The 13,784-nt window shown below is 42.4% G+C and overlaps 1 protein-coding gene across 1 annotated transcript in view; it reads left to right on the top strand.

The window, feature by feature from the left end:
- The first annotated feature begins 482 nt into the window (after positions 1-482).
- TUBGCP5 (tubulin gamma complex component 5) overlaps positions 483-13,784 on the top strand; it is a 45,918-nt gene continuing 32,616 nt past the window's right edge. Inside the window, exons 1-8 of the mRNA XM_065413651.1 lie at positions 483-643; positions 3,395-3,448; positions 3,533-3,641; positions 6,082-6,178; positions 8,201-8,280; positions 10,484-10,622; positions 11,678-11,795; positions 12,960-13,049. Of these exons, the coding sequence (XP_065269723.1) occupies positions 483-643; positions 3,395-3,448; positions 3,533-3,641; positions 6,082-6,178; positions 8,201-8,280; positions 10,484-10,622; positions 11,678-11,795; positions 12,960-13,049 (848 nt within the window). The remainder of the gene's footprint in view (positions 644-3,394; positions 3,449-3,532; positions 3,642-6,081; positions 6,179-8,200; positions 8,281-10,483; positions 10,623-11,677; positions 11,796-12,959; positions 13,050-13,784) is intronic.

The following is a 13,784-nucleotide window of genomic DNA, read 5'->3' on the forward strand; positions in this document are numbered from 1 at the left end:
CCTGTCACTGCCCCTTGGGGAAAAGTGTCTGGGGAGACAGAGAGAGGGTGAGGAACATGCTCAAGGTCACACAGTGAGCACTTGCAATGGAGCCAGAAGCTGGGTCTCCCAATTCCCAGGCCTGCTCTCTGTCCCCACTCCCCTTGGCTGCGATAAGGTAGAGAGAGAGCCCTCAGCCCAGCACTGTGAGCAATCAAGGCTACAGAGTCACATGATACTTAACCCCACCCACCAGCCCATGCTTTCTACTTATATAACACTTCCAACTCGCGCATGCGCACAGCTCCAGCGCCGCAGCCCTTCCTTTAGAATCTGCCGGGCTTCGCTACTGTGGGGAATCTCGTGAGAGTAGTAGGGAAAGTGCCGCGAGACGAGCTGCCGTACGGCGCGGCGGTGACAGAAACAAAGTGCGGCGGTTCAGGCGCGCCGCCGCCTCTTCCCCTCCCCCCCCAAGCGCGCGCGTGTTCGCTCGCTCTCGGGCAATGGCCACTCAGCCCGCGCGCTGGAGCCCCCTCGAGCAGGAGCAGGACCGCGACGTCCGGGCACTGATCCGGCGCCTGACCGGCCTCCGCGAGGCGCAGGGCGGGGAGGTGCCCGGCGGCCGCTTCCAGACGGCGCTGATCTTCGCCTGGTCCAACTTCAGGTCAGGGGCCGCGCGCTCCGGGTCTCGCTGCCCCTGGGGCAGCCAGGGGCTGGGCGGCTTCCCTCAGTGCGTGCGGCCTGCCCTGTCTGCGGGCCCCTGACCGCCCCGGGTCACTCAGGCTGCAGCAGCCCGGGGAGGTGGGGGCGGTTCCAACGCGCCTGCGCTCCCGCCTTCACACACTGGCACGTGTCAGGCCTGTCTGAGCTGCAGCCTTACACACACACACACACACACACCCCCTGGCCAGGCCTGTCTGAGCTGCACCCTTACACACACACACACACACACACACACACACACACTGTCTGTCACACACACCCTGGCCAGGCCTGTCTGAACTGCAGCCTTACTCACACACACCCTGTCTGTCACACACACACACACACACACACCCTGGCCAGGCCTGTCTGAGCTGCAGCCTTACACACACGCACACACACACTGGCCAGGCCTGTCTGAACTGCAGCCTTACTCACACACACACCCTGTCTGTCACACACACACCCTGGCCAGGCCTGTCTGAGCTGCAGCCTTACACACACACACTGTCACACACTTACCTGGCCAGATGTTCGTGTGACCCTGTGGCTCTCCTGACAGCCCAATAAGTAACCGCTGTCTGCTGCAACATGGCACATGCCAGTGAGAACATCAGCATTTTCTCCATTAAAAAGATCCGGGCTCAGCATTACCATCAGGGACTTAGTTACAGGTGCTTATCAGAGGAACAGTGGCTGCCGTCCAGGCAGCTATAAATCTCTTGCTGTCCGCTGTGTTACAATATTAGTCTGTTGGCATAAAATAAGCTGCTTTTTAGTGATTTTGGACAGAACACTCAACATGATGTTCAAGGCATCACGTTAGGGAAGAGAGGGAATAACAGCTATTGAAATGAGCAAATATTTCAAATTGAGCAATGTCACACACAAAAAACAGTCAAGATCTGCCTCAATAAGTGTACATTTCTCTCCAAAAGACAGACATGCTTTTGACCTTAATGCATGTGAAATGAGTTCAACATAATCTTTATTAATCTGTAATCTTAAAAAATTATAAGGGCATAGTCAACTCTTCCATCTGAAGTGTTTTACAAATTGTTACAAATGGCATGTAATCTCTTCAAATTATTGGAATCTTAACAGGGATTCCCCCCCACACCACCCCAATTGACAGCACTTTTATGTAGTCAATTTCACTCTTTCCCCCCCTATTGTCAACTAGTCCTTGCTTCTGCAAAGATGTATGCATGTGCTTAATTTAATGCAGTGAGTAGCTCCATCTGAAGTCACCGGGAGTACATACAGTGCATAAAGTTAAGGACATGCCTAAATCCTTGTAGAATTTGGAGCATGTCATTTTCTCCCTTGTTGAAAAGATCCTATAAACATCAATGGGGAGTAGACTTCTAAAAAAATAAAATCTCAGAGTTGCTAGGAACATTACTATGAGTCTACTGTCTGTCTAGTAGTAGATATGTGTTTTAAGGATAAAAACCATAGTAATCATACATAGCTATGGATTGAAACTTAAAATTCATTCAGCTTTTTTGGGAGTGTACTGAAGTTAACTCGGGTGGCCAGCCTGTGGCTCTGGAGCCACATGCGGCTCTTCAGAAGTTAATATGCGTCTCCTTGTATAGGCGCCAACTTTCCAATGTGCTGGGGGGTGCTCACTGCTCAATGCCTGGCTCTGCCACAGGCCCTGCCCCCACTCCGCCCCTTCCCGCCCCCTCCTCTGAGCCTGCTGTGCCCTCGCTCTTCTCCCCCCAGAGCCTCCTGCATGCTGAACAGAACAGCTGATCGTGAGGTGTGGGGAGGGAGGGAGAAGTGCTGATCGGTGGGTGGGAGGCAATGGGAGTGGAGGCGGGGGGAGCTGGTGAGGGGCTGCTGACTTATTACCGTGGCTCTTTGGCAATGTACATTGGGAAATTCTGGCTCCTTATCAAGCTCAGGTTGGCTACCCCTGAGTTAACTTTTTATCTTACATATGAACTTCTTACAATATGTTCATTACCAAACTGATAGGCAGTTATTGTGATAATGTCTTTGGTGGTAATGATTTGAGAAACAATTTAATGGGCTTATTTAAAAGTTAACAGTTGCCATTATTCAATATATGACATCAAAATATATGATACCTGCCAGAATGTTTGTCATGTAGCAACTGCTGTGTAGTGTAGATGTTTACAAGTGAGGCTTCTTACTGTTTGTGTAAATCTAATATTTTTAAGTAAGCATTAGCAGCGCATTGCAGATCCAGATTGCAAGCACAGTACTTGTTTATCTGCTCAAATAATAAGTCTCTTCAAATAGTTATCAAACATCTACTAGTCTGAGGCAAAAATAAAACATAATGTGACAGGGGGATGCATCAACATGGTTTAGGTACAATGCCCCTGGTAAGAAGCCCAACCCATCATCACCAGCTGCTGGGAAGGGTGCTAGTATTCTTAATAGGATCCTGTTCCTAAATTCTGTTTGTGGATCTCTGCTTTCTCTTGCTCGCTGCCCACCTCAGAGCCTCCTGTTTAGCATGTGTAATGTGAATAGTACGGATGGGTGCTACTCTACCTTTCCTCCAGCCTCTTGACTGTTGCTGGTGTTGCTGCAGGTAAACAAACTGTCCCAGCCTGCCAGTGGATTTCCCTGACAGGCCGCGTGCCAAAGGTTGCCGATCCCTGCTATAGGTTTTTTTCCCAAACATTTCCTTCCACAATGCAAAAACTGTATTCTGTTTTAATTTCTCATCTAGATTTCATCGGTTTCTTGATGTAAGCAGTCACAAAGTAGAGAGGACAATAGAGGGGTAAGTTTGTCTTATTTTTACCATGTTGATTAATTCTGTTCATTTGAAGCATTCATTGATAAGATTTATTTATTTTTAAATCAGAATTTATGAAAAGCTGATTGTTCATTCAGACATCAGTAAAGCTGCAAGCTGGAAAAGACTAATAGAAAAGTTTCTGAACTCACCACTTCCGAGCACTGAAGAAACAAAGGTGTGTAACATTTTCTTCTTTGTTCTAATTTCTTTGCATTTATCCTGATGCTGGTCACTTTGTAACAGTTTTAGACCAGAAAGTACAAATGAGTTACATTACTACTAAGCTACATGATTGCTACTCTGTGAGCTGATTTTTAAAATTATAACCTACCGACTCCCTATTATTAAAATATGTATTTATTGGGCATCCATCACCATGGTCTCTGGGTGCACTTTTCATGGCTTAAATTATATCATTAACATTGCAGATAAGAGGCATAGAGCTCCACATTCTGTGTTGCATGAACATTTTTGATAGGACAGGGAATCTAGCCATTCATCTTAAGAAAACAGGATTTCATAGTTTTCAGTGGGAAAACTGTGTTGAGTTCCAGATCAGTTTAGGGCTACTGCTGGATTAAAACTCTGTGCTCTCACTTGGACCATGTCACTTTGGTTCCAGTGTGGTTGTTCTGAACCTGTTCTAGTTGATCTTTGAAGACTGAAAGCTGCTGCTGTTGTGAAATGCAGGCCCCTGAGCTTGGTAGAGGCACTCTATGATGTCATACTATTTAGTAGGGCTGTGTGTTCTATTTCCTGATGCCCGTGCTTAGAACCTTAACTTCATTTCTAATTTAACGGAACTGTGACCTTTCTTTGGACTGGTTTAGATTTCTTAATGTGGGAAAAAGGAACAACTATACAGTAGCAATGCAAATGCACCCTGAATTGCTATACTTCCCCCCCCCCCCCCCCCCGGAGATTTTCAACGTATATGTACTTTTAGCTGTGTTGTTTTTTGTGAATAAAGCGTGAGCCAGTCTACATGCTCAGAAATGTCAGGTTGTATTTAGCACTCAGCAGTGTTGTATAAGGTAATTGTGGTGACCTTTAGCAGTTGCTCTTGTTGATGAGTGAACTTGGGTGTCTTGCTGCCTGGCTCTGTGGAACTTGTCCATCTCAAAGATGATTCTGTAAATAAAGTACTTTGGCAGATCCTTGTAAGGAGAATGGTGTTAGCCTTAAAAAGGACTATGATATTGTAGTATAGCCTGATGAGTGCCAGGCTGCTTTTCTACTAATTTGATTATAATATTTTTTCCCTCCTATTCTTTGCCTGCGGCACACAATAGTTTAATCTCCTGAGGGTTGTAGTATTTCGGTCTAATTGTAGTTGTTGGGTTTATTGTGCAGATAACTGGGTGGTGCTGGTGGCCTGTGATGCATAGGAGGTCAAACTAAATGGTCCAGTGGTATCTTCTGGCCATAAACTTTATGACTTTAATAGAAGTGCATGGTTTCCTTCTAGCCCCGAAAAACTTTTAAACGCTATTTTTTAAATTAAAAAGGTCAAAATATCATAGAATATCAGGGTTGGAAGGGACCTCAGGAGGTCATCTAGTCCAGGGGTCTCAAACTCAAATGACCACGAGGGCCACATGAGGACTAGTACATTGGCCCGAGGGCCGCATTACTGATACCTCCCTCCCCCGCTGCCCTCCGCCCCACCCCACTCCACCCCTTCCATGAGGCCCTGCCCCCATTCCAACCCCTTCCCCGAAATCCCCATCCCAATTCTGCCCCCTTTCTGTTCCCAGGGGGTGCAGGAGAGGTTCGGGGGTCGGACTCCAGCCCGACGCGCACTGGGGGCAGGGCAGGCTCACTTCTCCAGGAAGTGGCCGGAACTTGGGGGAGGAGGGGCACAGGGGTCTGTGTGTTGCTGTTGCTTCAGGCACTGCCCCCAGCAGCTCCCATTGGCCGGGAATGGGGAACCAGGGCAGGCAGGGAGCCCCGGGGCACGTCGGGCTGGAGCTGCTCTAGGTAAACGGTGGGCGGGGGAGGACCACAAGGAGCTTGCGGGCCGCAGAAAACAACCCCGCGGGCCGCATGTTTGAGACCCCTGATCTAGTCCAACCCCCTGCTCAAAGCAGGACCAATCCCCAGACAGATTTTTTTTTACCCCAGTTCCCTAAATGGTCCCCTCAAGGATTGAACTCACAACCCTGGGTTTAGCAGGCCAATGCTCAAACCACTGAGCTATCCCTCCTGCCATGTAGATGTCAGAATCATTAAATGGTTCCATTCACGAAGGGTGAGTGGCCTGTTAATAGTCTTGCATAACTGTGTAACCATTGTCTGTATAGAATAAATGAGTTTGTGGAAGTCATTTAGAGTAAATGGATGAGGAGTCCTTAAACCCTCATGTAGACTTTTAGTTGAGGTGCTTTAATTTGTCATGGTTAGCATAATTTAAACACGAATTTTAGGTGACTAGATTTTCAGTTTGTATTGAAAAAAAAAAAAAAGTAAATTAGGATATCCATTACTTGAGATGAACCTGTGAGGGCTAATACTACACACTCTGGCATACAACATTCTAGTCTGTTCATTTCCTAAAGTCTTTTAAACCATTTTATTCCATTTATTGATTTTTTTTCTTTTGTGTATTTTTAAAGACAGATGCTCATTACGCCATACTATCTCTCCTACTGTGCTTGTCCGATTCTCCTTCCAACACCAACTATGTGGAAAAGCCAAGAGATAAAGAAGTGGGTAGGTTACAAGATCATTATATTTGAAATGAAAAACACACAGACAAGTGACAATGTGATGGGACTTTTTTTTCCCCTTTGCAGTCTTATAAAATCATGTCTTAATTCATTTCAAGATCCTCTACTGGTTATCTTTTGTGGGTTTTTAATCTTGTATCTAATTAACCTATACATCTAAGACACACTGGAAACTAGAAGGTTTGTGGGTGGGGGAAAAGATTAATGTTATGACTTTCTCATCCAGGTTGCTGGTTCAAATCCACCCCCGTTGGTTGCTATCTGAGGGCCATTTGGTGTGTTGTGTTTAAAGCCTGTGATCTCTGTTCTGTTCCCGTAAGTGGGAACAAGTGTTAAATGACTGTCACAGTTAATACCCTCTCAGCAGAGGGGCCAGTGAGTGAAATATTATGTCACTTGTGGAACCACCACGTGAGGTTTGATGAATATTGGTGAGCCTGGAGGAAGTTTGCATTACTGCTGTATCTTCTGTGTGAGTAAATAAAGGACTTCACTTTCTAACAGTGTCTATCCTGACCATTTCATTACACCGAACTGAGCCAAAACCAAAAATAAAATCTATCTAAAACTAGTAACTTCGCATGTAATTTCACATAGGAAAGTTATGCAGTAACTTGACATAATGCAGTTTGGTTATTTCTGTAATCTTTTCATTTTAAATTAAAAATATTGCTTTTCGGTTCTAACCAGTTTTAACTTGGCAACATCTAGTCATCCACCTTAACTTATCAAGAGTTAATTTTACGTAATCTCCCGGTTTTGTAGTAGTATTGTACAATTTCCCTATGTTTCTGATTACAAACAAATGGCGGTAAATTGACAATCCCCAATGGATCAAGAGGATGAGAAGAGTGGAACACCTGAGAAAAATGTGTTTGAGATACCACACATCCTTGTGGTATTCATTTGCAATGCTGAAAAATAGCCATTAAAAAAAAAAGGTTTGAAACAACATTTTAGTCTAGAAACTGTGGGGGAGGGGAAGAAGCCTCGTATCTTAAAATTCTTTTTCGAGTGGCCTCTGCACATTTCCACTCTTGGAATGCACTAGTGACGCAGCTTGGACTGCATTGTCAGCACATCCCAAAAGTGTCAACATGCAGAGGTTATCTCAGAAAATTCCAGTTACAGGTGAGTAACCTTCCTACTGGATTAAAGTATATTATTTTATATTGTTTGTGTGATTATTTTATTTAAAAATATTTATCTATAGCACTATGGTTGTACATATTCTTTTACACAGAAGGAAAGACAAGTTCCCTTCCCTCAGTAATTTACAATCTGGGTTCCTGATCCTGCAAAGACTTGTCCATGTGTTACTCTTGGTAAGTCTACACCACAAAGGAAAACCCATGGCACTGAGTCACAGAGCCCAGGTCATTTGAGCTAGTGGTACTTAAAAATAGCAGTGCAGACATTCTGACTCAGGCTGGAGCCTGGGTTCTGAGACCCTCACCAGGTTTCAGAGCCCGAGTTCCAGCCAAAGCGGGAATGTCTAGCCCCAAGCCCCAACAGCCCAAGTCAGTTGACCCAGGCTCTGACACTCAGTGCTGCAGGTTTTTCTTTGGAATGTAGACCATTTTTATGCACTGGGAGTAGTTCCATTGAAGCAACTGGGATTACTCACAGTGCGTAAAGATACGCACTCTTGCAAGTCTTTTGCAGGATTGAGGCCTAAAATAGATATGACATGATGCAGGAAGAAGTGAAATCAGGCAAATAGGATGACTGTGCACCATATTGCAAATTTGTGTGAGTCTAAAACTCAGAATCAGAGGAGCACTTCAGGAGAAATGTATATAGGTAGAGAAAGAAACAGGAAGATAATTCATCAGACCACTTAAATCTTCAGTGAAAATTTTATATCATTGCTAAAGAAAGTGACAGTTTTGAATGGAAGAGAGTATCTCTTGTCAGTCTGCACCTTTAGAAAAATATAAGTCTTGTTATAGAGGAAGTTGGAAATAAGCACAAAAATATTGAGTCTCACTTGTATTCCTTTTAGAAAAGGAAGAAGAATTTGACTGGGGAAAGTACTTGATGGAAGGTGAAGAAATTGATTTTGGTCCTGACATAGACACACCAGTAAGTAATATCTTAAAAGTGACTGACTGTGTTCTTACAGACCGTATATATGATATTTAGGATTATAGATGTTCACTAAAGCAAATTATTTATGGCTTGTTGATGTATGGGAGCTATAGCTATGGCAGGGCACATTCTTTCTAGAGCAGTGGAGAGTCAGGAAGTCAACTAAATAATGTTTTGGATCGCAGAAGGGGGGGAGGCTGTATCACTGTGGACAAAAACAACTGTTTAGATTTTTTTGATCCGTTTTTTATTTAAATACAGGTTTATTTTTTAAAAATAAACCATTAAAAAATTAAATTAGAATTTGACAACCTGTTAAGGCCTAAATTTACTCTAATCTCTTACAATTTTTTTCTATTTAAATTATTTTATTAAGCAGTACATGCTTGCTGATGATGTTTTAAAGACAGTCAGATCACTGAACTGGTGAAAGTCAATCCGTAAGCACTTGAAACCAGAGTTTGTTGAAGTGTTAAACCAGCTTTTGACTGCATTAGCTTCTTCTGCAGGTGGAGAAGCCTATTTTCTTCATTTCAGATCAATGACAAGTAAATCCAAGGTTAAGCTGATTGGGAGTTGGAAAAAGCAGAAAAGTTTGTTTGCCTTTTCCAGTCTTGAGTAAAAACCAGGTGTTAGAGGATGAGATCTACTATTTCTAAGATTTTGAAGGACATGGTGATCAGAAACAATTCATTCAATTCACTAACTACAGATAATATTAAACTTTGATCAACTTTTTGTCTTATCTATCCAGCATGTTTGAGCTTTTATTGAATGAAAAATGTTTTTGTGCATTTTGATTGAATTTCCATCCAAATAGAGCTTAACACAAATCACACGTCAAAAAAAATTAAACAGTTAGTAAATAAGAACATAAAGAATCCAAGAATGGCGATACTGGGTCAAACCAATGGTCCAGCTAGCCCAGTATCCTGTCTTCCGAGAGTGGCCAATGCCAGGTGCTTCAGAGGGAATGAACAGAACAGGAAATCATCAAGTGCTCCATCCCCTGCCCCCATGGCAAACAGAGGCTAGGGACACCATCTCTGCCCATCCTGGCTAATAGCCGTTAAAATGCATCTTTCACCATTTTCTAACATAAGTAAAAATTAAGAATCTAAATAAATGTAAGTTAAGTTATATAATTGCTTCAGTAAATGTGTATAGATAGTGTATCCTAGTTAGTGTATCCACGCTGCACCCAATCCTGACACAGTGCAAGGGCTAGTCCTGCCCCAGAAACACCCCAGGGCTCTGCGCCAGGCACACCAGATGTGTGCAGGCAGGCTTAGCCCAGCAGGATCCAAATGTGGAGGTGTTTAGTGTGCGGGGGATCCAGGTGTGGGGCAAGAGGGTTCTGTGTGGGGCAAGAGGGTTCTGTGTGGGGCAATCTGGATGTGGGCAGCTCAGTGAGGGGTCCGGGTGCAGGGGCAATGAGACTCTTTGGGGTGGGGTCCAGGTGAAGGTTGTTGGGGGTCGGTGGGAGGGGTGGGGTCTGAGTGCTGGGGGAGTGGGACGGGGGTCCGGATGCAGTTGGTTGGGGGTCTGGGTGCGGGGGGCTTGACGGGGTGGTCCAGGTGCATAGAGGTTGGGGCTTGGAGTGGGGGTACGTGTGCAGGGGGCTCATGGGGGCGGTGAGGCTCAGCGGAGGGTCTGGGTATGGGGGTCTGAATGCACAGGAATTGGGCAGATGGGGAGGCAGCTCCCCGTACAGTGACCCCTTTGTGATTTACCTCTCTGGGGCTGTTCCAGGCACTCAAAATGATGCACCTGCCCTGCTGGAGAGGGGAGTGTGGTTGCTCTTGTAGCTTCCCTTTGCTTCCCTGTCAGAAAAACATTTTTCTCAGGGGAAGGAAAGAAATCTTCAGTGGACATGAATTCTGCGCGTGAGCAGTGGCACAGAATTCCCCTAGGAGTAAGATATGTAGAAATACAAAGTCACTGCTCCAAAAAGCTTACTATTTTGATGATGTCTGTAACTTAACAGTTTGGGCCATGTTATAAAATAAATTTGGGGGGAAAAATCAAATGATTTTCAGGGTTCCTTTTAGTTTCCCTCATGCCTTTTTTTTTTTTTTAGTGGAAGACAGAAAGTAGACATGTTACACTGACTTTCCCTGCCAAGAAGGACTGAGTATAGTTCCTTCCCTCATGTACATTGCACTAAAAATGTACTTGGTCTTGTCATACTTGACAGGATTGGTCTGAAGAAAGTGAAGAGGAGGAGGATGCTCAACAACCTCTGAGCAGGGAAGACTCTGGCATTCAAGTCGACAGGACACCACAAGAAGAACAAGACCAAAACAAGAAAACAGTGTCTCAGGTCACATGGAAAGGTTGGTTATTCAAAATTCTCTTCATGGAGGGATATCATAACAAATGGATTTCTAATAAATGATTCTCACTCATATGTGGCTACCTAACAATAACTATGGAAGAGTTCTATATTAAAGTGCTCTGGTATTGTCACTATAATTAAGGTTGTGAGTTTGGTTATGTATTATAGTTACTCTTTAACAGAGTAAAATGGTAGTGGCTCATTTGTGTGTAATGAAGGTTTGATCTAATTTCCATTAAAGTCAATGGAAAGACTTCCATTTATTCCTATGGAAGTATTCACACCGATGCTGCTCTAGGGATAAATGTACATCAGATAAACACAACTTAAATATATCTAGACATAATACAAAGCTTGTGTTATTAAATGTTAACACTGAAATAAAAGCAGGTATTAAGAAAAACATTTGTGTGTGCTTGGGTATAGTATAATTCAATGAATGAAAATGCTTGTAATAAATGTGACACTAATGGCTCCCCTTCAGATTGGTTTCAGTCGGTTTCCCTGACAGCTGTGAAATTATAGGAGAGCGCACAGTAGGATATTGCACCTAGAATAGAAGCTGGTTATCTGTGAGGCTAGGTGTCATGGGGGATAGAACTAGGAGAAAAATTTTTTAGGTAATGTACTGAGTGCCTAGTATTAGGGACACCCTGACTATAGGGTGAGCTTACTGGTATTTGGCACCTTACTTTTTAAAGTTACCTTTGATATAGGTTTTGTATGTATCGTTTCAACAATTGTCTAAAGTAAAGTACATTTCCTTAAGATGGAAAGATATATAAATATTAATATACCTCTGTCTTATTTTTAGGGCCTGATTTTCAAAAGGTCAGGCACCTGTGTGTGTAAACTAACTTATACATGCAATCACCATGATTGTACATGCAATAAAGTGCAAACAGACAGGAGTAATTAGCCAGTTAATTGAATGCAGCTATATCCTGAAGCTAATTCATTGTTTGGATGCTTATTAGTGAGACTTTTTTCGTCTTTTATAAGCCTTCCCTACATAAATGAAAATCCTTCACTGACTATCAAATGTCTTACCAGTGGGTGAACCTGATGCGCGCAGCTGGCTGGAACAGCATGTGGTTCCTCAATATTGGACAGGAAGAGCTCTTCGTTTCTCTCACAGTTTGCACCTACATTCCAATTTAGCTGCTGTCTGGTAAGAAAAAAAGATCACGTACATGTTCACCGCTGATATTAAATAAAGCCAGATAATGGTTTAATGAACTATTAATGATTTACATTAAGCTGTGATACTGTTAAAGTGTAAAATGTGTGTGCTCTTCCAAAATATATAGTTAGCATTTGTTACTGATTTAGTTTAAAATATATTTATATATTGCAAACTAAGTGCGTGCAAATTGAACAAAATGAGCCAGTATAATTTTAACTTTTGCTTATTGTGCTGAACAGTCGTAGTTCTTCCACCCCCGTAAAAATGCATAAATGTCTTGTGTGTTACTGTCCTTCCCAATGTCAGAATTTAAAACAAAGCTAGTGCTGTTCTGTCCATCACAAATTCCAAATCTCAGTTTGGACAAATTTAGCATGTGTAGGGCAATACCAAATTGTGATTTGGTTTGTGCACACATTCACTGCCAGTGAACATATTTGGCTTGGTTGAATTTTGAGCTAAGAAATTGTATAAATAACTAGTACTATCAGTGATAAAAATGAATTAAAATACTAAAAACTTCAGTAATCCTAACATATTACACTAAAATCTTTTAATCTATCTACCAGTAAAGAAATCATGGAAGGTCTATGAATAATTGTAGAACTTCTTCCTATGATCTTGTGTTCATATTTAGAGGTGAAGGAATTTCCATTCCCTTCGCAAGTTTTTGAGATGGCATGTGTTACTTTGAGGTGGGATGGGATTTGGGGGTTATTCGTGATCCAAATTCATGTTTACTCTTGACTTTAATGTATTTAAAATAGCTACATGTTCTATTTGATAATCATTGAGTCAAAAAAGTGGATTCATCACATTACTATGTATGTTATTGGATATTAAGTAATTAAACATTTGAGAGTTGGAATACTAAAACTAATTTAATACGTCAAATGTTTGCTAGTTAATGGTAGTTGGGCTTTGACTGGATAATATTTTGGTGGCTTTTCATATTTTTTTGCCTCTAAAAAGGTTTAGAATCAAACTCTGCTCTTGTTTACAGCCTATAGAGCTTCATGGAAGTCTTTGAAGTCAAAGGTGTAAATTAGGGGAGAAATGAGCCTTAAGATTATTGCTTGATTCTTATTTGTAAACACTTCAGCTATGATTTCAGTTTTTTTTAATTAATAGTACATTTTCTTCTTTTAGGGACCAACACTTGTACAGCAGCGATCCCTTATATATGCCAGAAGAAAGAACTCTTGTAACTGAAACACAGGTTATCCGGGAAACACTCTGGTAAGCAGGAATCCCTGAAATACTTATATATGAAATGTATTTAATATTCAAATGATAAAAGAATCTTGCATCATAGTGTTATTGGTCCTAGGAGACAGATTTGCAGTTGGCTTTCAGTGTCAGAAAAGAAATATTGCTGTGTCCTTTCTTTCTAATCTGTGCACCATCACCAGTAGTAAAGATTCTGTAATTGCAACATTCTTAATAGTTTTAATGCACAAGCCAGAAAATAAGCCAGCTCACTCTTTCATAACTGTATTGCCTGTGCAGTACAAAAAACTTATTTTTGTCACTTAAAGTGAAAGGACTCAATGCACAATGAGCAGATTTGTTGAGTAAAAAGTCAATGTCATTTTATTTTTCTTACTATTAAAAATACTTTTAAGCTCAATTCAGGTGAGAGGTAGGAGGAAACCTCTAAAAGAAAGAGCTGAGACCATGACCGTGTGTTCTGTTGGAAATGTATTTCTGATCTTCAGCAATATCGTTTACAGTCTCTGGGTCAAAATGGACCCATTATTGCTCTCTGATTTCCAGGTGACAGTAGTGCCACATAGTCATGCTACCATGCCCTCTATTCATCCAAAGCTGGCCTAGTGGTTGCAACCATTTTTCTCTGATGTTTACATTGTCACAGTGATCCACCCCTTTTCAGTATCAATGTTAGATTTCTACATTATGCTCTACTGAGAGCCACCTTGGAAAGGTACCTGGAAGTTTCAGCTAATAAAAAAT

The sequence above is a fragment of the Emys orbicularis genome, chromosome 1 (assembly GCF_028017835.1).
Source record: "Emys orbicularis isolate rEmyOrb1 chromosome 1, rEmyOrb1.hap1, whole genome shotgun sequence".
Classification (NCBI taxonomy): domain Eukaryota; kingdom Metazoa; phylum Chordata; order Testudines; family Emydidae; genus Emys; species Emys orbicularis.